The sequence below is a fragment of the Acomys russatus genome, chromosome 32 (assembly GCF_903995435.1).
Source record: "Acomys russatus chromosome 32, mAcoRus1.1, whole genome shotgun sequence".
NCBI classification, from domain to species: domain Eukaryota; kingdom Metazoa; phylum Chordata; class Mammalia; order Rodentia; family Muridae; genus Acomys; species Acomys russatus.
The window spans coordinates 48,319,282-48,345,606 of record NC_067168.1 but is presented as its reverse complement, the minus strand read 5'-3'; the positions used below and the strand labels follow the sequence as shown (position 1 = coordinate 48,345,606).

The 26,325-nt window shown below is 48.3% G+C and overlaps 1 protein-coding gene across 1 annotated transcript; it reads right to left on the bottom strand.

Moving 5' to 3' along the window:
* On the bottom strand, positions 1–26,325 carry LOC127184169 (kinesin-like protein KIF15). Its single transcript, XM_051140414.1, has 11 exons — positions 26,256–26,325; positions 21,097–21,293; positions 16,768–16,875; positions 14,706–14,811; positions 12,475–12,640; positions 10,972–11,122; positions 10,571–10,656; positions 8,962–9,031; positions 4,256–4,360; positions 3,231–3,353; positions 1–189 (listed from the first exon to the last, which is right to left on the bottom strand). The coding sequence occupies exons 1-11, from the start codon at positions 26,323–26,325 to the stop codon at positions 1–3; spliced, it is 1,371 nt and encodes a 456-aa protein (XP_050996371.1).

The following is a 26,325-nucleotide window of genomic DNA, read 5'->3' as shown; positions in this document are numbered from 1 at the left end:
TCAGGACAGCCTGCCCCACGGCTCCTTGCCGGTGCCGCTCACCTGGAGCTCAAGTTCCTGGATCAGGGCCGCCTTCTTAGTCAGCTCTTCCTGGGCAGACTGCAGTAGTCCAGCGTGGTTTTTTGAGGCCTCTGTGAGCATGTTCAGCTGCTCAGTGGCATGGGCCAGATCTTCACAAAGCATATCTCTCTGTCAGGGAACCAAGCCCCAAAGAAATTTCTTAGCCATGCCATTCAGCTCACAAATCATGACCATATCATTACTTTTTTTTTTTTTTTTTTTTTAAAAGACAGGGTTTCTCAAACTCTGGTGGCCCACATTTGACCATCTCCCCTTGGTGGGGAGGCCTGGTGGCACTCAAAGAAAGAATAAGCAGGCTACCGAGATGAGATTTGATAGCCTATGACCATATAGTGGGGGAGGAGGTCCCCCTCTGTCATAGACCTAGGGGAGGGGAATAGGGTGAAAGCAGGAGGGAGGGAGGAATGGGAGGATACAAGTGATGAGATGGCAATTGAGATGTAATCTGAATAAATTAATTAAATAAAAATAAATTAATTTTTAAAAAAGACAAGGTTTCTCTGTGTAGCCTTGGCTGTCCTGGACTTGCTTTGTAGACCAGGCTGGCCTTGAACTCAGAGATCCACCTGCCTCTGCCTCCTGAGTGCTAGGACTACAGGCATGCACCACTGCACCCAACTATGACTACAAACTTTTAAAGTTTGGATATAAAATCTTAATTTTTCCCTTTGGCTTTATATGACAAACCATTCCAAGACACTCCAACCAGCTGACATGTAGGTGAACAGGCCCAGGTATAACTTCAGTCTCCTAATTAAGGCTAGACAGAGCTGAGATGTATGGGCTTATAAGTGTGTATTTTGCACATATGCCTTACATGGCATGTACAATTGTCAGAAGTCATGCCAGGCATCTTTATGAGTCTCCACTTTATTTTGTGTGAGACAAGATCTTTCACTGAACCTGGAGTAAACCATTTTGGCTACACAGCCTGGGTCAGGCTGTCTCTGCCCTCTGGTGCTAACTACACAGGTACAGATTCGGGCTGAGGATGCAAACATGGCCTTCTTTTGCTTTGGAGACAGGGTTTCTTTGTATAATCCTGGCTACCCTGGAACTCGCTCTGAAGACCAGGCTGTCCTCAAACTCACAGAGATCCACCTGCCTCTGTCTGAGTGCTGGGATGAAAGGCGTGTGCCCCACAGTGCGGCCAACTATGGGTCTTTATGCGTATGTAGCAAGCACTTTATCTACATAGCTATGTCCTTAGTCTGACTGTGGAGGGGCTGCAACAGCTCACAATGGCACTGGCCACGAGTCCCTAATGGCTACATATGAAATTCCTGCTTACATGGTTAGAGCAGCATCTGCTCGCCCTTCCTTCCCATATGGACACATATGTGCATACAGGTTTTAAAAACGTGATCCGAGAAGCCAGGTGCGCTGGTGCACACCTGCAATCCTAGCACTCGGGAGGCAGAGGCAGGCAGATCTCTGTAAGTTTGAGGCCAGCCTGGTCTACAAAGTGACTCCAGGACAGCCAGGGCTACACGGAGGGACCCTGTCATGAAAAAAAGAAAGAAAGAAAGAAAGAAAGAAAGAAAGAAAGAAAGAAAGAGAAAGAAAGAAAGAAAGATTGATCTGAGGGCTGGAGATACGATTAACTGTTAATAAAGTGCTGTTGTTGCATAGGCCTGAAGTTCGGTTCCCAGCATCCTCTCTGGGAATCCCATAACTACCTTGAACCAGCTTGAGGAGACACAAAGCCCTCTTCTGGCCTCTAAGAGAACTGCTGTGGGCAGCACCATCCCTAGGCATAGCAATCATGAGCCTGTGAGTCAGCCAGGGAGTGAGCTGTCTTGTAGTGTTCCTCTACCTTTCTGCTGTAAGATCTCCCTGACTAACCTCGATCATGAATTGTGATCTGGAAGTGTAAGACAACTGTATGCTTTCCTCTCCAAGCTGTTTTCAACCAGTGTTTTATCACAACAGAAAGGAAACTAGTGCAATCATGAAGACTGGAGTTCAGTTCTTAACATTCACATAAAAGGCTGGGCACAAGGCAGGCCTATAATGTTATCACTGGTGAGGCAGACACCAGAGGATGCCTGGGGCTCACAGGCTGGAGAGCCTCGCCAATCAATGAGTCCCAAGTCATAGTAAGAATTTATCTCAGCGGGGGCTGGAGAGATGGCGCAGTGGTTAAGAGCACTGTCTGCTCTTCCAAAGGACCTGTCTCAATTCCAAGCACCCACATGGCAGCTCACAACTGCCTCTAATTCCAGTTCCAAGGGATCTAACACCTCACACCAATCCACATAAGTTAAAATTACATAAATTATTTTTAAAACATTTATCTCAAACAAAACAAAACAAAAACAAACAAAGCCAGGATTGGTGGTGCCTAAAAAATAAAACCTTGTTAGGGTCTGTCTTTGTCCTGTCCCGTGTCGTGTCCCTGTCCCCACTCCCTTGCTTCCTTCCTTTCAAGACAAGGTCTCACTGGGAGGCTCCTGTGTAGAGCTGCTTTGGGTTCCCAAGTGCCTCCACACACAGCTCTCATCGAGTTTTAAAAATTGGAATTCAAATAGGAATTGCACAAATGTCTGTGTCTACAATAATTCTGTACTTCCCTTTTCAAGTCTCCTTTACCTCACTAGGAATCTCTCTGATATCCTAACACTTGCTAAACTTTCTCCTTAAGATCATACTTTGTTTCTGTGAAGACAACTCAGTTTTTCCTGCTGAGTTTTCAACAGTAAAATAGCCCTCTCCTTCCTTCGACTGTGGGGGTCTGGGAATTAAATCAGGCCCAGTGGGTCAGACTCATGGGAAGTACCTTCACCCTCTGAGTCATCTTGCCAGCTCCTAATCATCAATTATTCCTTTTTAAAAAAAGAGTCTTTTATTTATTCATTAAAAACACTCCTGCAGGAATAAACATACTGCCAAGTAATAAGGCACAAAAGAAAATGGAAGTTCCTAGCCCAGCACTTGGGAAGCGAGTGGAATTCTGTGAGTTCACGGTGAGCCTGGTTCGACATGGTGAGATCCTGGCTCAAAGAGAGAAAGGAAGGAGGGAAGGAGGGAGGGGGGAAGGAGGGAAGGAGGGAGGGGGGAAGGAGGGAGGGAGGGAGGGAGGGAGGAGGGGGGAAGGAGGGAGGAGGGAGGGAACAAAGGAAAACTAAGCCCTTGTTAGCAGCACCCACCTCGATATCCTCTGAGAGGATTCTCAGTCTGAGACTTTCTTTCAGCTCCAGAATGTCCTCTTCCTGTCTCCTTATCAGCTCTTTGTTCTCCTCCTTCTCAGCCATAGCAACACTGTATTTGCACTGCAGAAAACAGTCACAGAGCAAGAGCTTCCTGCTGGAGTTCTGCTTTATCTAATCCACAGCTAATTCAGCAACACCATGTAGTTGTTGTGATGATGATGATTTTATTATTATTATTATTATTATTATTTATTATTATATTTTTGTTTTTCAGGACAGGGTTTCTCTGGGTAGCCTTGGCTGCCCTGGACTCATTTGTAACCAGGCTGGCCTTGAATTCACAACAATCTGCCTGCTTGTGTGCTGGGATTAAAGATGTGTGCTACCATGGGCTAAATTTGATTGTGTGTGTGAGTGTGTGTGTGTGTGCATATGTGTGTGTGCATGTGTCTCTGTGTTTGCAAGTGTACTCGGGAGGCAGAGGCTGATGGATCTCTGTGAGTTCAAGGCCAGCATGGTCTACAAAGCGAGTCCAGGACAGTCAAGGCTACACAGAGAAACCCTGTCTCAAAAAGCCAAACAAACAAACAAACAAACAAAAAAAAAAAACCCAAAAAAACAAAAAAAAAGAAACAGATACTTCAGGACATGGTATTAGGTCTCAGATCAGGGACACTACTTCAAAATAGCTACGAATTTAATTAACTAAAACATGTAAATTTATTTTCCCTGAGGAAAATAGGGAGCAGCCCACTTTAGTCTTCACTGTTACTGTCAACACCCAGTGTGTTTATTATTGGTGGTTTCAGAACGGTGCAGAGAACACTATTACAGGCAAAGACTTGGCACAGGACGCTGCTCTCCAGAAGAGCGCACATCGCAGCAATCCTCGGGGTGTGAACTTCTAAACTAAACTTACTCCACCCACCATGCCGTCTTTTTACCAGCTGAAACAGCAGCTAAACCCTGAGGAGCCTGCGAACTGTGCAGAGCTCAAGCTCGGCGCCTGTGACGGAACTTACACTCATATCCTGCAACTCTTGTTTCAGGGTGTCTATGGTTTCTGCTTTTTCACCAGCTGATGTTCTTAACTCCTGGATTTGGTTCATGAGGTTGGCGACAAGTTCCTGAAAAGGATAAAAAACATTATCTTCAAAACCAGTGCCATTATGGAGATCACTTTAAAGGATGAGCTGCTGCAGTTGGAATAAGATTTTCCTCAGTTTCTGTTTGAACACTTGACTCCCAGGTGAGGGTGCCGTATTGGGAGCTTGGGGTGACTTGGGAGGTGAGGCCTAGCCGGAGAAGTGGGTACCAGGGTTAAGGCAGCCCAGGTCCCACACAAGCCCTCTGTGCTTCCTATTAGGGGAGGCTCAATAGCAGCTACAGGAGCTTCTTATGAACATGGAGCCACACCCGGCTTCTTATGAACATGGAGCCACACCCGGCTTCTTATGAACATGGAGCCACACCCGGCTTCTTATGAACATGGAGCCACACCCGGCTGCTTCAATCTTTCCTACGACAGACATTTTCAGGACATTTGCCATCAGTAAGTAAAGCAGCTAACACCAAGTACCGTGTTTTCCAGCGCATAAGACAACTTTTCAATCCCCCAAATCCATGCCAAACTCAGGGGTCATCTTAGATGCTGAGTACTTACCTGCCGCTTGCTTCCCCTGGCTTCATATGTCTGACACATATAATGGGGGTGTGCCATGGCTCTGTGTGGGAGTATGAAGCAGGGAGGGGCAAGCTGCAATCATCTTCCTGCACCTCGAGGAGGAGGAGGAGAACGTGAGAGTGGATTGGCTGTCCACTCGACTCGGAGGGCTGTGGGTCTTTGTGTGGAGTATGGAGCCACCTTAAAGGGGCAGCATAGGCCCCGGCTGTCTGCCTGACTCTCTGTGCCCTGCCTACAAATAGACACATGCTCCAGTCTGTTGCACAGGGTTTGCGTTGGAAGAGGGGAACTCTTATACAGCGAGTATATTTCAAGCTATAACTGGAAAAGCTGGGGTTCATCTTAAATGCCCAGTCATTTTACTTGTTGAAAAATACGGAACTTCTGATTCCTAATTGCAACAAAGAAAGTCAATTTACTTTAGCAAAATATATGACATTCTACCTTTTACAGCATTCTTTTTTTTCTCTTGGAAATAGAGTTTCACTATGTGGCTCGGGCTGGCATCTTTACTACTGAGATTCTTGCCTCGATCTCCAAAGTGCAGGTATGATAGGCACAGCTCACTATGCTCACTTTTTATATTTGGACAGACAGGTCATTTCTACTGTACTGGCCACATCAACCCTAAGGATCTGAGACTCTGTATCAAGAACTTATAGTCTGTAAAAACAGGTCAGAGTAACATCAGCATTCCAGCTGGACGTGGTGGCACACACTTTTCAGCTCCGTGCTGGAAGGCAAACACAGGCGGGTCTCTATGAATTTGAGGCCAATCTGGTCTACACAGTAAGCTCGAAGCCATTCAGGACTACTTCACAAAGGACTAGAGTAATTTGAAGTGGAAGTTATGTAACAAGTCACCTAATTGAGGTTTCCATTCTCCAGCACACTTAAAGGGCCTAAATGCACATGGACCGGCAGAGTTCTATGAGTCATCCAGGAGGGGGTGATGCTGCAGGAGACAGGAAGGTGGAGATGCTGCAGGAGACAGGAAGGTGGAGATGCTGCAGGAGACAGGAAGGTGGAGATGGTGCAGGAGACAGGAAGGTGGAGATGCTGCAGGAGACAGGAGGGTGGAGATGCTGCAGGAGACAGGAGGGTGGAGATGGTGCAGGAGACAGGAAGGTGGAGATGGTGCAGGAGACAGGAAGGTGGAGATGCTGCAGGAGACAGGAAGGTGGAGGTGGTGCAGGAGACAGAAAGGTGGAGATGCTGCAGGAGGCAGGAAAATGAAGATGCTGCGGGAGACAGGAGGGTGGAGATGCTGCAGGAGACAGGAAGGTGGAGATGCTGCAGGAGACAGGAAGGTGGAGATGCTGCAGGAGACAGGAAGGTGGAGATGGTGCAGGAGACAGGAAGGTGGAGATGCTGCAGGAGACAGGAGGGTGGAGATGGTGCAGGAGACAGGAAGGTGGAGATGGTGCAGGAGACAGGAAGGTGGAGATGCTGCAGGAGACAGGAAAGTGAAGATGCTGCGGGAGACAGGAGGGTGGAGATGGTGCAGGAGACAGGAGGGTGGAGATGCTGCAGGAGACAGGAGGGTGGAGATGCTGCAGGAGACAGGAAGGTGGAGATGGTGCAGGAGACAGGAAGGTGGAGATGCTGCAGGAGACAGGAAGGTGGAGATGCTGCAGGAGGCAGGAGGGTGGAGATGCTGCAGGAGACAGGAAGGTGGAGATGGTGCAGGAGGCAGGAGGGTGGAGATGCTGCAGGAGACAGGAAGGTGGAGATGCTGCAGGAGACAGGAAGGTGGAGATGCTGCAGGAGACAGGAAGGTGGAGATGCTGCAGGAGACAGGAAGGTGGAGATGCTGCAGGAGACAGGAAGGTGGAGATGCTGCGGGAGGCAGGAAGGTGAAGAAGCTGCGGGAGGCAGGAAGGTGGAGATGGTGCAGGAGACAGGAAGGTGGAGATGGTGCAGGAGACAGGAAGGTGGAGATGCTCCAGGACACAGGAGGGTGGAGATGCTGCAGGAGACAGGAGGGTGGAGATGCTGCAGGAGACAGGAAGGTGGAGATGCTGCGGGAGGCAGGAGGGTGGAGATGCTGCAGGAGACAGGAAGGTGGAGATGCTGCAGGAGACAGGAAGGTGGAGATGCTGCAGGAGGCAGGAGGGTGGAGATGGTGCAGGAGACAGGAAGGTGGAGATGCTGCAGGAGACAGGAAGGTGGAGATGCTGCAGGAGACAGGAAGGTGGAGATGCTGCAGGAGACAGGAAGGTGGAGATGCTGCGGGAGGCAGGAAGGTGAAGAAGCTGCGGGAGGCAGGAAGGTGGAGATGCTGCAGGAGACAGGAAGGTGGAGATGGTGCAGGAGACAGGAAGGTGGAGATGCTGCAGGAGACAGGAAGGTGGAGATGCTGCAGGAGACAGGAGGGTGGAGATGGTGCAGGAGACAGGAAGGTGGAGATGCTGCGGGAGACAGGAAGGTGGAGATGCTGCAGGAGACAGGAAGGTGGAGATGCTGCGGGAGACAGAAGGGTGGAGATGCTGCAGCAGACAGGAGTTTGTCAGTGGCTTTTCTTAAGGAGTAAAGTAGGTACAGTGACACATATCCCAGGAGTTTAGGTATAAGAATGTGATTTCAAAGCTAGCTCTGGCTACATAGAAAAACCATGTCTCTAATGTTAAATAGACACCACACCAACATAAATTAAGAAACAAAATACAGAGGCATAAAACTCCAACCTTATCAGAATCTCTAGACTTTTCCAGAGAACTGATGACATTTTCAGTAACAAGCAAGCTTTCTTCTAGTTTCTGCACTTTCGCCATCTATGGTGAAACACAGTTTTAGAAAATAATTACATCACACATGTTTAGAAACAATATAAAACAAGTGATAACTGCTTTGTACATTTGCAACTATATTAACAAGGCCAGGATGACAGTGGGTTTTGTGGCATTCACCTAGTACCAGTAGCCATCATTATAGCCACCTGGGAATTAGAAGGGGTTAAAAATAATAGAACCCTGACTGGTGAGACAGCTCATGAGGCCAAGTAGAGCCTTGTACAGCCTAGTGCTTAAGTTCCACTCTAAACCCATACAAGATAGAGGAAGAAAACTGAGCCCACAGAGTTGTTCTCTGATCTACTTACATATACACATGGGGGTGGGGGACAGAGACAGATGGAGAGAAAGGTGCAACAATAAAAATGAATATTCAAGCCAAGCAGTGGTGGTACACATTTTTAATCCCAGCACTTGGGAGGCAGAGGCAGGCAGATCTCTGAGTTCAGGGCCAGCCTGGTCTACAGAGTGAGTTCTAGGACAGCCAGGGCCACACAGAGAAACCCTGTCTCATAAAACCAGCCAGCCAACCAACCAACCAACCAACCAAACAAACAAACAAACAAAGAAACAAACCAAAAAAACAAAGAAAACTCAAAATACAACAGAGCTAGTCAGGTGTCATCACAACCTTATCACTTCAAAGGCAGGGCCAGGAAGCTCTCAATTTCAGGGTAAGCTTCGGTATAGAGTCAATTTCAGCTACAGTGTGACTCTGCCTCATACAAATCAAGCGTGGCCAGGTGTGATGGCACATGCCTTTAATCCCAGCACTCTGTGTGCTGGAGGCCAGGTTGGTCTACATAGCAAGCTCCGGGCCAGCCAGAATTACACAGACAGACCCTGTCTCAGAAACAAAAAACAAAACAAACAAGGTCTATGCTAGGATGTACTTCAGTGGCAGAAGCCCTGAGCTTGAACCTGGCAACAAGAGCAATAAACCCAGTCAAAATTTCAGTTTCTTTATCAGCAATTTCTTTTTTTTTGGGGGGGGGCGTGTTTCGAGATAGGGTTTCTCTGTGTAGCCTTGGCTGTCCTGGACACACTTTGTAGACCATGCTGGCCTTGAACTCACATCGATCCACCTGCCTCTGTCTCCCGAGGGCTGGGATTAAAGGTGTGTGCCACCATGCCCAGCCCATATTAGCGATTTCTAATGCTGAAAAAAAAAAAAAGTTTAACACCTTCTTTTTTGTACTTCAGGAATAAAAGCTACAAATTTAAAATTCTATATTCAGAGTAAGAAGCTGACCTGCTGTTCACATTTGGCCATCTCTTTCTGTTTCTCCTGACGCACAGCCTCAAGAACCTTTAAGATTTCTCTGGAAAAAGAAGAATTAATGAAAAACATGAGCTGAATGTCACACCCAGAAGAAATTAAGTTCCCCTCAAGTGAAGTCTACGAGGCAAACCCTGGGTTAGGAAGCATATTCTCAAGGAGGTCAGGAAGTCGGATGTATTTAAGTATTTAGTGAGGAATTGATTTTGTATCACAACTCTTTATTTTTCTCCAGTGTTTTGTATTTAATTACCTACCTGTCTGAGACAGAATGTGAAATTCATGACCACCACCAGGGTGTCTCATCCACTGTTTCACTCTATGTGTTCTCGAGCCCACAGCACTGCCCTGGCTCACCAGATATGACTAAGTGCTAGCTCTCTACGTCTCAAGTAGGGACGTGCTGCCCTTCAACCCAGTGTACCAGGGCCAGGGATAGTCACAAAAGAATCCTGTAAGTAGTGACCAAAAAACAAGTATTCTCTCTAGTGTGATCATGAGATTACTGGCAGAGACTCCCTGGGATAGAAAGAAAAAGAACTTGGAGAAAAGGAAGAAAGAATTAGATTCTGGGGGGAAAAAAGAATAGAAAAAGACTGATGGGAGTCTGCAGCAATGCCCGAGAGGCTCAGAGCACCGACTGCTCTCCCACAGGTCCTGTGTCAACTCCCAGCAACCACATGGTGGCTCACAACCACCTGTAATGAGATCTGATGCCCTCTTCTGGCATGCATGAAAACAGAGCGGTCATAAACATAAAATAAATGAATCTCTTAAAAAAAAAAAAAAAAGACTGATAGAGGGCGACAGAAGACAAACAGACAAAACAACAGCAAAACCCCAACCAACTAACCCGAACCAAAAACAAAACAAACAAAACAAAACCCAAACAACAACAGCAGAACAAAGTTAACTAGTCGTATTATTCATGTTGTGACTTGCTAACAGATGGCCCTCACATTGTCAGCTGTCTATGTATAAGTGTCACAGTTAGTTAGTTACTTAAGTGCATTGCTAACTAAAGTTTCTTTCTTTCTTTTTTCTTTTTTTGGTTTTTCGAGACAGGGTTTCTCTGTGCAGCCTTGGCTGTCCTGGACTCACTTTGTAGACCAGGCTGGCCTCGAACTCCCAGCGATCCGCCTGCCTCTGCCTCCCAAGTGCTGGGATTACAGGAGTGTGCCACCACCGCCCGGCTAAAGTTTCTTTCTTCACGGACACTATATAAACTTTGCTGTTCACTTTGGAATGCTTTAAAGGAAAATAATCTCTCTCTCCTCTCTCTCTCTCTCTCTCTCTCTCAAAGAAAATTTTGTGTTGCTGGGATTCCAGCCAGGTCCTCAAGCATAACAGGCAAGTGCGCTATCACTGAGCTCACCCCCAGTGGAGTAGCTCTTCACAGTGTCATGCACGAGTTAAAAGCGTGCAGCATATGGATGCCTATATTGCCGGCAATGGATACTCAGGCAGGATGACTGCAGCATTAAGGCCAGCCTATACTACACAGTGACCCCAAAGTCCCCAAGCACAATAAAGAGTATAGCATTGAACAATGATCTAAGCAAGAAGAGTTAGCAACACTCACTTAGAGCTGTTTTCTTTATCTTCTTCAAATTGTAATGATAACTTGTTGTTTCGTTCTTTTTCTGCCTCAAAAAGCTCCACCAAATTCTAAAAGACAACCATATATTAGGTTTGCAGTCACAGTTCCAGTATCAGGCAGTTAAAAAAGATCAAGCACTGAGGTTGGTATAGAAGTGAGAGAGCACAGGACAGGAGCCACAGGTCCACAACACAGCCGCCAGCCACACGCTACCCATCACTTACAGGAGCCACAGGTCCACAACACAGCCGCCAGCCACACGCTACCCATCACTTACAGGAGCCACAGGTCCACAACACAGCCGCCAGCCACACGCTACCCATCACTTACAGGAGCCACAGGTCCACAACACAGCCGCCAGCCACACGCTACCCATCACTTACATGCAGGTCAGACTTTAACGTTTCATTCTCCTGTTTGCAGTTCTGGAGGTCTTTGGAAAGCTGGTCAATCTCGAACCTCATGACTTCTTGCAGGCTCTCGTAGGCGTCCTGCAGGCACGCTTGGCTCTCAAGAAGCTTTTCATTTTCTAGTCTTTACCAGGAAAACATTTTGAAATGCAAAGTACAAACATTTTTTCCTATGAGTCAGACTTTGAAATTCAAGTTTTTCTATCACAAAGCATTTACGTTTGTCAGAGAGCTGTCATGGCCTTGCATGGACACACTTGGTGCCACGTGAGAACCACTAAACCAGAAGACTCAGGGGTGTGAGCCTGAAACATCTCTTCCACATGCTTGCTCGTGTGGTTAATTGAGCGGCCATTTATGACACCACCTAGCTCAGGAAGATGTTTTAGGGTAGAAAATACAGCTTATTCCTGAGCCAAAGAGAATAGCGCCTTGGCCAAGAACGACTTCTGGTTGTCAGTTACACCTTCTTGCTCCTTTCCTAACACACTGCGCTGTGTGCAGTTCCCAGCAGTCATCCAACATACAGCCAACAATCTCACCTCTAAACTATGCAGAACAGATGTCCGGGGTGACAAACAGCTAACCACACGCTGCGCAAACTAAAGGAGGGAAGCAGCAGCAAATCACAAGGGACAGTGAACAGCTGGGGACATGTGTGTGTCAGGGTGTGAGGAATGCTGACAGTGAACAGCTGGGGACATGTGTGTGTCAGGGTGTGAGGAATGCTGACAGGCAGCAGAAAGTAATAAGGAGCACACGGCAGTGGTGCACTCCACCACTCACAGCATGACAACCACTGGGTGTCGAGGTGACTTCCTATAGATCCAGAGACACTAACAATAATTACACTTTGACCAAGATAAAGGCTGGGATAAGCACTGCCTTCAAGACAGCACTTAAACACATATCTCAGTAGATACACTGCACTGCTCTAATGCTAGCTCACAACTAACGGAAGTTAAGAGTCAATGAGATTAGGTATGGTATTGTGCCCTCCGCCTTTAACACAAGCACTCAGGGCAGCAGAGTGAAGTCAGGCCAGGCCTTTGGCTACATAATAAGACCTTCTCTCAGAAAAACAAAACCCAAAACATACAAAAACAAATCAATAGGCTTAAAAAAGAAAAAACAAAAAAACAAAACCAGAAATAGCTGGGTACAGTGGCACACGCCTTTAATCCTAGCACTCAGGTAGGTGGAGGAAAGCACATTGCTGTGAGTTCAAAGCCAGCCTGGTCTACAAAACAAGTCCAGGATAGCCAAGGCTACACAGAGAGACTAAAAAACATAAAGAAAAAAGAAAAAAAAAAAAAAAAAATCACACAAAACCAGTTTGTACTGAAGCCAATTGGTGTAAGAAAACGCAGTGCACTTACTGGCTTACGCGGTATGAACTGTGAACTGGGACTGTAAAGTTCACGCAGTTTTAAGAGCAACCAAGCAGGCACCTTGAACAACAGGGAACCACGCTACCTGGCATTGTCCAGCTGCAGCTGAGCCTGCACGTGCTTTTCCGAAAGCTGGCTCAGCTCTTCCTCTTGGCTCTCTTTGAAGGTGCTGTACTCGAGTTTCACCAAAGAAAGTTCTTTGTCAGCAGAGTTAAGAACAATTCGCAGGTCATGCACTTCACATTTCAAAACTGGAAAACAAAGAAACCAAGGTCTCAATAGGTCCCTCTGCAGGTCCTTTGCCTAAGGAGGCAGGTGAATGCAACCCACCACCGCAAGGCCACGCAGCAGCAACTAAGCACTAAGCACACGCTCTCCACCTGCGTCCTCTCCGGAGGTCTGGGTGGCACACACATTTCTTTTGCTCTGGCCTGGTCTTACTCTTACCAAGGATGGCCCTGAGCACCTCCCCTTCCTGCTCTCACTTCCTGAGTGCTGGGATTACAGAAGGATGCCACCACACCAGCTGTTCAACATTTCTGCTCAAACAGCAAGAGTTAACATCTGTTTCTTGGAAGATGGTCCGATGTATTTTGATGCTAATTAGTGCTTACTATCTCTGCAACCAACCTTTTGCTTAATAAAAAGGCCATCTCACCTGGGCAGGGCAAAGGAGATAGGTGGGGCTAGGAGAAAGAGGAATTCTGGGAAGAAGGACTGTTACCGGGAGAAGGAGACCTGAAGGGAAGAGAGGAAGGCCGCCATGGGTTAGCTGGAGGAGAAACACATGGCTGGCAGCGTGGATGGAGAATCCAGCCCAGACGAAGAACATGAGCAAGTATTTGGGATTATGGATGGGAGGTAGCTTGATAGAAGTTATTAGAAGTAGGAGGCATGGGATGGAGACAGGGATCCCATGCCTGAGGCCCCACTATGGGAGGCAATTTAGAGGACTGATATCTGCCCTGCCCCAGGTTAACTAAGACTATCTTAAATATAACAAGTGTCTGTGTCTTGATTGATTGCTAGCTGGGCCTACAGATAATACTTGTAACTTTAAAAAGATCTGTTCCTTTTAAAACTTGATGTTTTAAGATCTTTTTCCCCTGTAGAACATGCAACAAAACTATTACCATAAGGAAAAGCTGTGAGGCTCAATGTATCTGAAGTGGTGTGCTCTTCGCTGTTGAAATGCTTTAGTCATGGGCCAGAGCTTTTCACGATGGGTTAAATACTTCCAATCTCAAAACAAAACTCCAACTGAAAACTAGATTAATGACTTTCTAGATGTACTACAAACTACTGAAAATGTTTTAGAGACAGGATCTCATGCAACCCAGGCTGACCTCCAAGTTGCTGTGTAGCCAAGGACCATGAACTTCTGAACCTCCTGTCCTCACCTACTAATTGCTGGATTACCTGGCTTATCTGAAAATGCTTTGATGGAAAAAAGTGGGAAAGATACCCCACACATAGAAATGTATATAAATATTTATACTTTACTTTTTTAATATTACTGCAACTCAGCTTTCAATGAAAGACATTTCATTTTTAAAGCACTTTAAACTTTATGTGTTTATGTTTCAGGTGTGCTTGTTCATACACACATGTGTGCAGGTCAGCACATAAACTTGTGTGCATGTTTTCAGGTGTGCTTGTTCACACGTGCGGTTAGCTGCTCAGGTACTTTCTCACTCTTTCCCTGGCCTAGAGCTTTACTAAGTAGGCTAGATTAGATTACACTGAGCTGGGATCTGCTCTCCTTTTGCCTTCCAGCCTGACCTCACCGGGACAAACCGTGTGTGAGTGTGTGTGGACCATGCCCGCCTGACCTCACCGGGACAACCGTGTGTGAGTGTGTGTGACCATGCCCAGCCTGACCTCACTGGGACAACCGTGTGTGAGTGTGTGTGACCATGCCCAGCCTGGACCGTTACCGGGACAACCGTGTGTGAGTGTGTGTGACCAATGCCAGCTTGACCTCACCGGGAACAACCGGTGTGAGTGTGTGTGACCATGCCCTGCTTGTTATGTGGGTTCTAGGTTCTGAATTCAGATCTTCAAATTTGTAAGGCAACAGAGGCCAGCTCTAACATAAACTTACGTAAACACTTATAACATTTGTTTGTGAGCAATCTTGAAGAAAATTATGTCTTATAACCCATTTATTTATTATAATTTTACCATGAAAATTTAAGACTATCTAACAACAAACAAAGCAAGCAAACCTTTAAAATATAAAGACAAAGAAACAGAAGACATTGACTTAAGTGATCAGAAAAGACCCTGAGCTAGTGTCCCACTGCCCAGACTCACAGTCATTCTTGGTCTGCGTGTCCTGAAGCTGCTTTTCCAGATCACTCAGCTGTGTGAGACACTCTTGCTGCTGTCTGGCCCAGTCACTTCTTTCTTTTGAGAAAAGCTTTGGGAAGAGTGAATGTAGTGAGAAGCAGGCTAAGACATAATGGGCCGTACAGCTGGTTCTGTGTTTAATGTCTAGTTTTAAGGTTCAATATGACAGAACACGGTTGTTTAATGAACTATAATGAAGATGACAGGCGCAGTTCACCTGTACACACTGCTAAGAGCGTCCACCTGTACACACTGCTAAAGCGGTCCACCTGTACACACTGCTAAGAGGTCCGCCTGTACAACAACTGCTAAGAGGTCCACCTGTAACACACTGCTAAGAGGTCACACCTGTACACACTGCTAAGCGGTCCACCTGTACACACTGCTAAGAGTCCACCTGTACACACTGCTTAAGAGGTCCACCTGTACACACTGCTAAGAGGTCCACCTGTACACACTGCTAAGAGGTCCACCTGTACACACTGCTAAGAGGTCCACCTGTACACACTGCTAAGAGGTCCACCTGTACACACTGCTAAGAGGTCCACCTGTACACACTGCTGGGTGGTCCGCCTGTACACACTGCTGGGCGGTCCACCTGTACACACTGCTAAGAGGTCCGCCTGTACACACTGCTAAGAGGTCCACCTGTACACACTGCTGGGCGGTCCACCTGTACACACTGCTAAGAGGTCCACCTGTACACACTGCTAAGAGGTCCACCTGTACACACTGCTAAGAGGTCCGCCTGTACACACGCTAAGAGGTCCACCTGTACACACTGCTAAGAGGTCACCTGTACACACTGCTAAGAGGTCCACCTGTACACACTGCTAAGAGGTCCACCTGTACACACTGCTAAGAGGTCCACCTGTACACACTGCTAAGAGGTCCGCCTGTACACACTGCTAAGAGGTCCACCTGTACACACTGCTAAGAGGTCCACCTGTCACACTGCTAAGAGGTCCACCTGTACACACTGCTAAGAGGTCCACCTGTACACACTGCTAAGAGGTCCGCCTGTACACACTGCTAAGAGGTCCACCTGTACACACTGCTAAGAGGTCCACCTGTACACACTGCTAAGAGGTCCACCTGTACACACTGCTAAGAGGTCCGCCTGTACACACTGCTAAGAGGTCCACCTGTACACACTGCTAAGAGGTCCACCTGTACACACTGCTAAGAGGTCCGCCTGTACACACTGCTAAGAGGTCCACCTGTACACACTGCTAAGAGGTCCACCTGTACACACTGCTGGGCGGTCCACCTGTACACACTGCTAAGAGGTCCGCCTGTACACACTGCTAAGAGGTCCACCTGTACACACTGCTGGGCGGTCCACCTGTACACACTGCTAAGAGGTCCACCTGTACACACTGCTAAGAGGTCCACCTGTACACACTGCTAAGAGGTCCACCTGTACACACTGCTAAGAGGTCCACCTGTACACTGCTAAGAGGTCCACCTGTACACACTGGGCGGTCCACCTGTACACACTGCTAAGAGGTCCACCTGTACACACTGCTAAGAGGTCCACCTGTACACACTGCTAAGAGGTCCACCTGTACACACTGCTGGGCAGTCCAGGCCTCAGACAGTGAATGCATCCCTATCAGAGGAGTACAAATAGTTGCCTCAGGCTTGGTAAGGGAATTTTCATCTGGGAATGTTTTGGAGGCTCAAAAGGGGTCAGAGAAGAAAATCATGTTTTTATAATCTATTTACTTATTATACATTTACCATGAAACTTTGAGACCAGTTGCCTAACTTAGCATAACTAGACTTACTAAGGAAAATGAAGAGAACTTCAAGAGCATGAAGAGCTCCAGGGGGACGGACGCCCTCTCTCACAGGGCCTGGGGACGGACGCCCTCTCTCACAGGGCCTGGGGACGGACGCCTCTCTCACAGGGCCTGGGGACGGACGCCCTCTCTCACAGGGCCTGGGGACAGACGCCCTCTATCTCACAGGGCCTTTACTCGGAGTGGTTCAACGCTGCCTGAGGCTCTGCTCTGACCCTCACCTCCTGCATTTGTGTAGAATGGTGCTCTAGTTTGTCAACGTTCTGCTGAAGTTTCAGGTTTTTATGTTCTTCTTCATCCAGCTTGACTTGAAGACCACTCAGTTGTTCCTGCATTAAACACACTGCAGTTATCAAAAATGCCCCTATTAAAAAAAACAAAAAACCCTGTTACTTTTTACTGTGTGCGGGGTGGTTTGGCTTTGAACGTATGCCTATTACCAGCTGCATGCCTGGTGCCCACAGGTGCCAGGGAGGGTTGGGACCACCTGCAACAGGAATTGCACAGAGCTGCAAGCCACCAGGTGAGCCCTTAGAAAAGCAGCCTAATTGCTGAGAGAACTCTTCCACAAAGAGACAAGAAACCAAAGCAAATGAACTCAAACCTTTACAGAAGCAAACAGCAAAAGCTTCAAAAGTTATCTGATCACTCCTACGTTTCAGCTACACTAGATGAAATAAGCCCGTGCAGCCAGAGGAAAAGCATAAAAGCGAAGGGACTTGGGAGCTGGGCTCCTGGGCCAGTTCCTCAGGCGCAGGGGTCAAGACCAGAGGACATGCCACCCTGACTATGCTGGACAGGGTTCTTGAGGACTGTAAGCAAAACGACACGTTTTCCACAGGCTGCACTTATGCCCAGATATCTGGATTGGGGCTTAAGTGGCTGGCGTCTTCAGGTGAGAGGGTTGGGACAGCCTGCAGGAATGCAGAACTAGGCCTCAGAGGCTTTTCTTGGAGGGGGCAGGGTTTCCTGGGATCATGTGGGGATGGGGCAACCAGAGGTTCCAACCCAACAGTGTGTCTCATCAAAACGGATAATTCAAACACAAGAAAATAAGTAATTAAAATTCAACCTTGAAGCACGCCTTTAATCCCAGCACTCGGGAGGCAGAGGCAGGCGGATTGCTGTGAGTTCGAGGCCAGCCTGATCTACAAAGCGAGTCCAGGACAGCCAAGGCTACAGAGAGAAGCCCTGTCTCAAAAAAGAAAAACAAACAAAAATTCACCCTTGAATTAAATTACAGAGCCTTAGCACTAGGGAAACAGAGGCAGGCAGATCTCTGAGTTCTAGGCCAGCTTGGTCTATACAAAGAAACCTTGTCTTGAATAACAAACATATAAAAATAAATAAAAGACGGACATAAGAGCTGGAAGGTGGCCGAGTGGGTCCCCGTCAGCTGGCTTCTTGCTCCGCCTCTTGACCTAGGGTTAATTTATTAGATCCTGTGTACAGACAGCGCTTGTGTATAAGGGTGGCTGAACCACACCTTATCACCTGTTTACAATAAACAGAAAGTTTGGATTAAAGGTGTGTGGGGGCTCAACCACAAGAAACAGGGATTTATATTTAATCTCAGGGATCACAATGGGATCAAAGGTATATTTTTACAGTTCACAATCTCATGGGTCACATTTAGATCAAGTACCCTGCAACACTACACAATATATATATTCATATGTAAGTACATGTATATATTATGAAATAAATTACAAAGCCCTCTAGAGACTTTATTTTATCACCAAGGTCTCTCTTGCCTGGAACAGGAAAATAATTGAGATTTGGGTATCCATTTCCAATGGAGTTATTCATTACAAAACTTGGAATTGAGATTCTAAGTTTTACTGGAAAAAGGGATCAATTTTAATTAATAAACAAGTAGGATCCCAACATAACCAAATTTCAAGTTATTTCAAATACATTCTGTTAGGTCTGCTGCAGGGGGTGGCTGGCAGGCCCTGACCTCTCCCTGGGGCGGGCGACCCTTCTCCCAGAGACCCTTCACTGTATAATCCAGACATTCTGGTTCTGCCACATCTCTCTGGCCCCTTTCCCACCTCTCTGCTTCCTCCCTCCCTTCCCCCACTCAGGGCACTCTCTCCCTCCCTTCTCCCACACTCAGAACACACTCTCCCTCCCTTCTCCCACACTCGGGCACTCTCTCCCTCCCTTCTCCCACACTCAGGGCACACTCTCCCTCCCTTCTCCCACACTCAGGGCACACTCTCCCTCCCTTCTCCCACACTCAGGGCACTCCTCCCTCCCTTCCCCCACACTCAGGCACTTCTCTCCCTTCTCCCACACTCAGGGCACTCTCCCTCCCTTCCCCCACACTCAGGCACACTCTCCCTCCCTTCTCCCACACTCAGGGCACACTCTCCCTCCCTTCTCCCACACTCAGGGCACACTCTCCCTCCCTTCCCCCACACTCAGGGCATACTCCCTCCCTTCCCCACACTCAGGCACACTCTCCTCCCTTCCCCCACTCAGGGCACACTCTCCCTCCCTTCTCCCACACTCAGGCACACTCTCCCTCCCTTCTCCCACACTCAGGCACACTCTCCCTCCCTTCCCCGAACTCAGGGCACATCTCCCTCCCTTCCCCACACTCAGGGCACACTCTCCCTCCCTTCCCCCACACTCAGGGCACCTCTCCCCTTCCCCCACACTCAGGGCACACTCTCCCTCCCTTCCCCACACTCAGGCACACTCTCCTCCCTTCCCCCACACTCAGGGCACACTCTCCCTCCCTTCCCCCACACTCAGGGCACACTCTCCTGCCTTCCCACACTCAGGGCACACTCTCCCTCCCTTCCCCCACACTCAGGGCACACTCTCCCTCCCTTCCCCCACACTCAGGGCACACTCTCCCTCCCTTCTCCCACACTCAGGGCACACTCTCCCCTCCCCCCCCATTCTCAGGGCACACTCTCCCTCCCTTCTCCCACACTCAGGGCACACTCTCCCTCCCTTCTCCCACACTCAGGGCACACTCTCCCTCCCTTCTCCCCACACTCAGGGCACACTCCCTCCCTTCCCCCACACTCAGGGCACACTCTTTCCCCTCCCCCACACTCAGGGCACACTCTCCCTCCCTTCCCCTACACTTAGGCACACTTTCCCTCCCTTCCCCACACTCAGGGCACACTCTCCCTTCTCCCACACTCAGGGCACACTCTCCCTCCCTCCCCCCACTCAGGGCACACTCTCTCTCCTTCTCCCACACTCAGGGCACACTCTCCCTCCCTTCTCCCACACTCAGGGCACACTCTCCCTTCCTTTCTGAGCTGCTGCCAATGAACCTGCACCTACATATTAAAGCTTCATCACCATTAGCTCATTCTGATTTTTTTTGTTCGTTTGTTTTTTGTTTTTCGAGACAGGGTTTCTCTGTGTACCCTTGGCTGTCCTGGACTCATTTTGTAGACCAGATTGGCCTCGAACTCACAGAGATCCACCTGCCTCTACCTCCCAAATGCTGGGATTAAAGGCATGCACCAACAGAACCGGCTCATTCAGATATTTAATTATTCACATTAACCCTCCCCAAAAGTTAATCTATATAACAAAACCCTGTTGGGTGCCATATCTTCTCAAGCCAATACAATAATCTGCAATTTAAACAGCTCTGAAAGGTGAAACTAGTGCAAACTGATCATTTCACACACAAAGTCTAATGCCACAGAGTGGAGAATGATTTTTACAATAAAGAATAAACTAAAATAACCGGGTAGTGTTCCACACGCCTTTAATCCCAGCACTCGGGAGGCAGAGGCAGGTGGATCTCTGTGAGTTCAACACCAGCCTGGTCTACAGATCAACTTCCAGGATAGCCAAGGCTGCACAGAGAAATCCTGTCTCGAGACAGAAACATTTATATCTGTCTGGAATCTCTGGGTGCCACAGTCCCTCCCCAACATGACCCCCTTCTCTCTCCAACCCTGTCACCCCAAGGAAAGCCTGTGGGGCCTAGTTCTGCACTCCTGGCAGCTGTCCCTACCCTCTAACTCCAAGTCAGCAGATTCTCAAGCCCTCCACCACACATGGCCCTGTCAGGACACAAGTCCAGCCCTGGGCAGAGGTGTCATTTTCCTTCCCTGCAATCCTTTAAAACCCTGCCCGCCATAGTTTGGGGTCATCCCATAAGGATGGTGAACTCACCTAGGAGCTCTGGTTCCCAAAAAAACATGTCCTTTTAAAATATTTTTTATTAAAGATTTATTTATTTATTATGTATACAGTATTTTCCTTGCATGTATGCCTGCAGCCCAGAAGAGGGCACCAGATGTAATTATAGATGGTTGTAAGCCACCATGTGGTTGCTGGGAATTGAACCCAGGACCTTTGAAAGAACAAGTCAGTGCTCTTAACCTCTGAGCCATCTCTCCAGCCCCTTTTAAAATATTTTAAATCTAACTTGAATTGGCTTATTTCATCAGCAGAGATACCTATCATTTTATATACGAAAAGAAATCATAGGGAGTTAAACTAGTACACAAATTTTACTTAAATGAACATTCAATTATTTCCTTTTCCTAAGATTCAAGTATTACCTGCACAGTTCGGAGCTCTTCAGAAATGGCCTCCAAAGCCTGTTCACTCATCTCAGGTGGCACCGGCTCGTTTAATATGTCGTTATCTAAGCTGCCAGAGCTGTGCGTGTGCAGAAAGCCAAAGCTGCCCACCTCAGGGCTCAGTTTTGGCACCAGTCGAGAACAGCGTTGATAGGCCTTGGTTGAGTGGTAATTATCTGCAGAACGTGATGTGGAAAGAAACAGTAATACAAAGGAAACATATAGAGAGAGATTATGAACAGGAAAAAATTAAAATTGTATTCATCAGTTTATCGAAAGAGGATGTGTTCTTGAAGCACAGGACCAAATGGAAATAAAGCCTTCTATGGGGGATGGTCTGGTGCGCTGTGTACGTGCTGTGTGTTCAGATGATTTCTGTGCCCCCAGGTCTGGCTGCAGTCGGTGTTAGCGCACAGGCAGCTCCACTACCACCCCAGGGACCTAGCAACCTCCTACATTACCATCTGCCAACACAAGGTGCACATCATGTGTGTGCCTGACACAGGGCTCCGCCCAGCCCCTCCTCTCGGATCCTCTCCATCTGTCTGTCTGTCTGTCATGGACACCCCCCTCCTCTCTCACTCTGCCCTCATGGCTCGTGCCCACCTGCCCGCCCACCTGTGCACACGTTCAATCACCCTCTCCTCCTTCTGCAGGCCCTCTTTCCCTCCCCGTCCCCCTGAGTAATGTCTTTAGAGCAGGAACTGCAGTGCGCTGTGTCATCATTACTGTGACCGTCTGGACATGAGCAGGCATAGTCGTTGATCAATGTTGTGTGACACTGCTCCCTAATTATCTCTGACCAGTTAATAAAGAAGCGCGCAGAGCCCACAGCTGGGCAAAAGGGAGTCGAGGGGTAGGGACCAAGAGGTGGGGGTAGAGCCCAGAATCAGGTGGAGAAAGCACGTGGCCACAAGGACTGACGTGATGGAGCAGAAATGGCCCAGGCAGGGTCAGCATGGAAAGGGACCCGAGGCGTGTGGCCGCAGGAGACAGGCTAGCACAGGCTGGACATCTCCCCAGCTCTAGCACCTCAGAGCTAAGGTCTCTGTGTCGTTACTTGGGGGCAAGAGTAGGTGACTAGAGAGGCCCTCTACCCACCGTATCTTTGCACCCATTTGTTCAATACAGCTGCATACAAAGCTGTAATATGGTTTTAAAATGGAACTTGAAGCCAGGCAGTGATGATGCATACCACCTGTGTTTGGAAATAACTTTATTAATAAAAGAGACTGCTCCAATTTAAAAAGAAGCTCCAGATACCTACCTTAAGAGTTTCAGCATGTATTTTATTCAGCTGAGAAACTTCCTGGCGTTTGCAGGCTTTTGTTGCTTCCAAAGGTTTTCGAGATTGAGGTTTGCTTTTTGCAAAGACTGAAGCTCTGATCTAATTCTAGTTGCTTTTTCCTAATAGACAGTGAAGACTTAGTCCTCCAGGAATAAGTAAGGTTAAACAGGTACAAACACACTACAGTTCCTACTCTCAGGCAAATTGGCGTTTGAATCAGAAATACCTGACAAATCGTTATCTTCATCTCCCAGGTAAATGAGCTCAGAGATTAGTGATTATTGAAGGTGTTCAATTAGTAAATGGCAGGCCTCTCTTTCAAAACTAACACTTCTAGGTTATTTTATGTTCGGACCAGCCTTTGTTATATCATCAGGGCAGTTTATCCTTTTACACAATGAGCATGAAGCATCAATGAATCTTTTTTTTTTTTTTTGAATCTTTAATTTCTAAAAGATCTTAATTTAGTTTGTAACTGTGATTTAAATTTAGTAATGGGATGAACTTATCCTGCAAATTGAACTGATACTCAACAGGTAAGCACTGCTTAAAACATTCATGTGACCCTACTATCAAACATATAAAGGACACAAGAGAAATTGGTGTTTCTATAGAACAAACCAAGTTACCTGCTAGAAAGGTTCATATTTAAGAAATATGCCAAATTATCTATTATTAACATTAACGTATTAAGGAACCAGGTAAGCATGTGTATCTGCACTTTACCGAGTTAATTCTTTGAACTCTTCGTATTCTTGCTTTGAGTTATTCAGCTCTGTCTGAACCTGTAGGAGCTGTGCTCTTACTTCTCAGGGTTTGTGAAGAAACTGGATTCTTTTAGAGCTTTGGGAGAAAATCCTTGCAGACCTAAAAAAGAAGGAAACTACCTCAGTCTTTGAAAGACAAAAATAACAGGACTTCTTGGAAGATTCCAGGTACAATCTGAGGCATAAGAATGGGGTGGTGGCGGCGCACGCCTTTAATCCCAGCATCGGGAGGCAGAGGCAGGTGGATCGCTGTGAGTTCAAGCTCAACCTGGTCTACAAAGCAAGTCCAGGACAGCCAAGGCTACACAGAGAAACCCTGTCTCGAAAAACAAACAAACAAACAAACAAACAGAATAAGTAAGAACTGAACTGGCAGGGGCATCCTAGAAATGTGAGCACAAAGACGTCAGCAGGAGACACAGGATCTGACACCCACAAGGGCACTGAGAGGTGTCAAGCAGCAGACCACAAGGTATGAAGTGCAGTCAGGCAGCGTACTATTCCCAAGCATGGGGCGCTAACCCTGGCCCAACCGCAACACGTGTGGTGCCAGAGGCAGAAACACGTGGACAACTGAACTTGTAGAAATTGGTGGTGTATGGTGCTGAAGCGATGCCTCTCTGGTTAAAAATACTGGCTAATGTCCGAGGACCCAGGTTCAATTCCCAGCATCCACATAGCAGTTCAGCAGCTGTCTATAACTCCAGTCCTAGGGACCTGACACCCTCACACAGGCATAAATGTAGGCAAAACACCAATACACATAAAAATAAGTAAATATTTTTTTTAATTGGTGCTAGTACCCACTGTGAACATATTTAGAAGAGAAATTGACAGTAGAATAATCCTAACTTGCATAAAAGTCTTACATTTCTCCACACCCAAACACTGCAAATCTTCTATTTACTGTCATTAACTGAATAATAAAAGAGAAATGTTAAAAGCAAGACAAAAAGGGGCTGGAGAGCTGGCTCAGAGGTTAAGAGCACTGGCTTGTTCTTCCAAAGGTCCTGAGTTCAATTCTCCAGCAAACCACATGGTGGTTCACAACCCATCTGAGATTTGGTGCACACCTGGTGTGCAGGTGTAGTGCAAGCAAAACACTGTATACTTAATAAATAAATAAATCTTTAAAAAAAATAAATAAATGGAAAGCAAGACAAAAAAACAAACCAAAACGAACAAAAAAGTTGAGCATTGATGGCTCACACACCCAGGAGGTGGAGGAAGATGGATCTCTGAGGTCAAGGTTGGCCTGATCTACAGAATGCGTTCCAGGACAGTCAGGGCACAGAGAAACTTAGTCTCAAAAAACCAAAGGGGGGGAAAGAAAGAGACGAGAGAGAAGGGAGAGGGAAGGAGGGATAGAGAGAGCTGGTGCCTCATAGCCAGTTTTTTTTAAAGTTTCGGGTTGTTTCTTTTTGCTATCAGAAGAACCTAATCTTTGAGGTCAGTCTTGTGGGACAACAGTAGCCGGAAACTTACTCAGTATCCCTAGGGGACTTCAATTTTAGTCAGGCTCTTGATTTCCTGCCGTGTGAGGCAGCTGCCAAGCACACCGCTCCCTGCCCAGCACACGCTCCCTGTCCCAGCACCACCGCTCCCTGCCCAGCACACCGCTCCTGCCAGCACACCGCTCACACCCCCTCCCCCCCCACTTCCCACCCCCACCCCCCCCCCCCTCCCCCCACCCCCCCCCCCCCCCAAAAAAAACAAACAACAACCACAACCAAACAACAAACCACCACCAAAAACAAACACAAAAAAAAAAAAACACAAAAAACACACAACAAAACCACAAAACAAAAACAAAAAACCAACAACAAAACAAAACACACATAAAAAAAAAAAATAAAAACCAAAACACAACAAACCAAACCAAACCCACAAAAAACAAAAAAAAAAAACAAAACAAAAACCAAAAACAAAAAAAACAACAAACACACCAACAACAAAAAACCAAAAACACAACCAACACAAAACAAACCAACCAACCCAAAAAAAAAACACAAAACACACAAAACAAAACCACAAACACACAACAAAAAACACCAAAAACCAACCCCCCCCCCCCCCCCCCCCCCCCCCCCCCCCCCCCCCCGTCTCCCCCCCTTTCCCCCCCCCCCCCCCCCCCCCCCCCACCCCCCCCCCCCCCCACCCTCCCCCCCCCCCCCCCACCACACGCTCCTGCCCACCACACCGCTCCACACCCAGCACACCGCTCCACGCCAGCAACCGCTCACGCCCCCCCCGCACACCGCTCCTGCCCAGCACACCGCTATCTGCCAGCCACACCGCTCCCCTGCCCAGCACCACCGCTCCTGCCCCAGCACACCGCTCCACACCCAGCACACCCCTTCCTGCCCAGCACACCGCTCCCACACCCAGCACACGATCCGACGCCAGCACACCGCTCCTGCCCAGCACACCTCTCCCTGCCCAGCCAACCCGCTCCACCACCACAGCCCACAACCTCCAAAACCAGCACACCCTCCCTGCCCAGCACACCGCCCCCTGCCCAGCAACGTCCCTGCCCAGCACACCGCTCCAAGCCCAGCAACCGATCACGCCCCGCACACCGCTCACACCCAGCCCCACAGTTCCCACACCCAGCACACCCTCCCTGCCCAGCACACCGGCTCCACACCCAGCCACCACGCTCCACACCCAGCACCACCGCTCCCTTGCCCAGCACACCGCTCCACGCCCAGCAAACGCCTCCACACCCCCAGCCAAACCGCTCCAACCCAGCACAGCTCCACACCCAGAACCCACCGCTCCTGCCCAGCAACACCGCCTTCCACACCAGCACACCGCTCCCTGCCCAGCACACCGCTCCACGCCCAGACACCGCTCCAAACCCCCGCCACACACTCCAGCCCAGCACACCGCTCCACACCCAGCACACCGCCCTGCCCAAGCACACCCTCTCCACGCCCAGCACACCGTCACACCAGCACACCGCTCCCACCCCGCAGCACACCGCCTCCACACCCAGCACACCGCTCCGCCCAGCACACCGATCCTGCCCCCAGCACACCGCTCCTGCCAGCACCACCGCTCAGCCTAGCACACCCGCTCACCGGCCCAGCACCACCGCTCCACACCCCGCACACGCTCCCACACCCAGCCACACCGCTCCCTGCCCAGCAT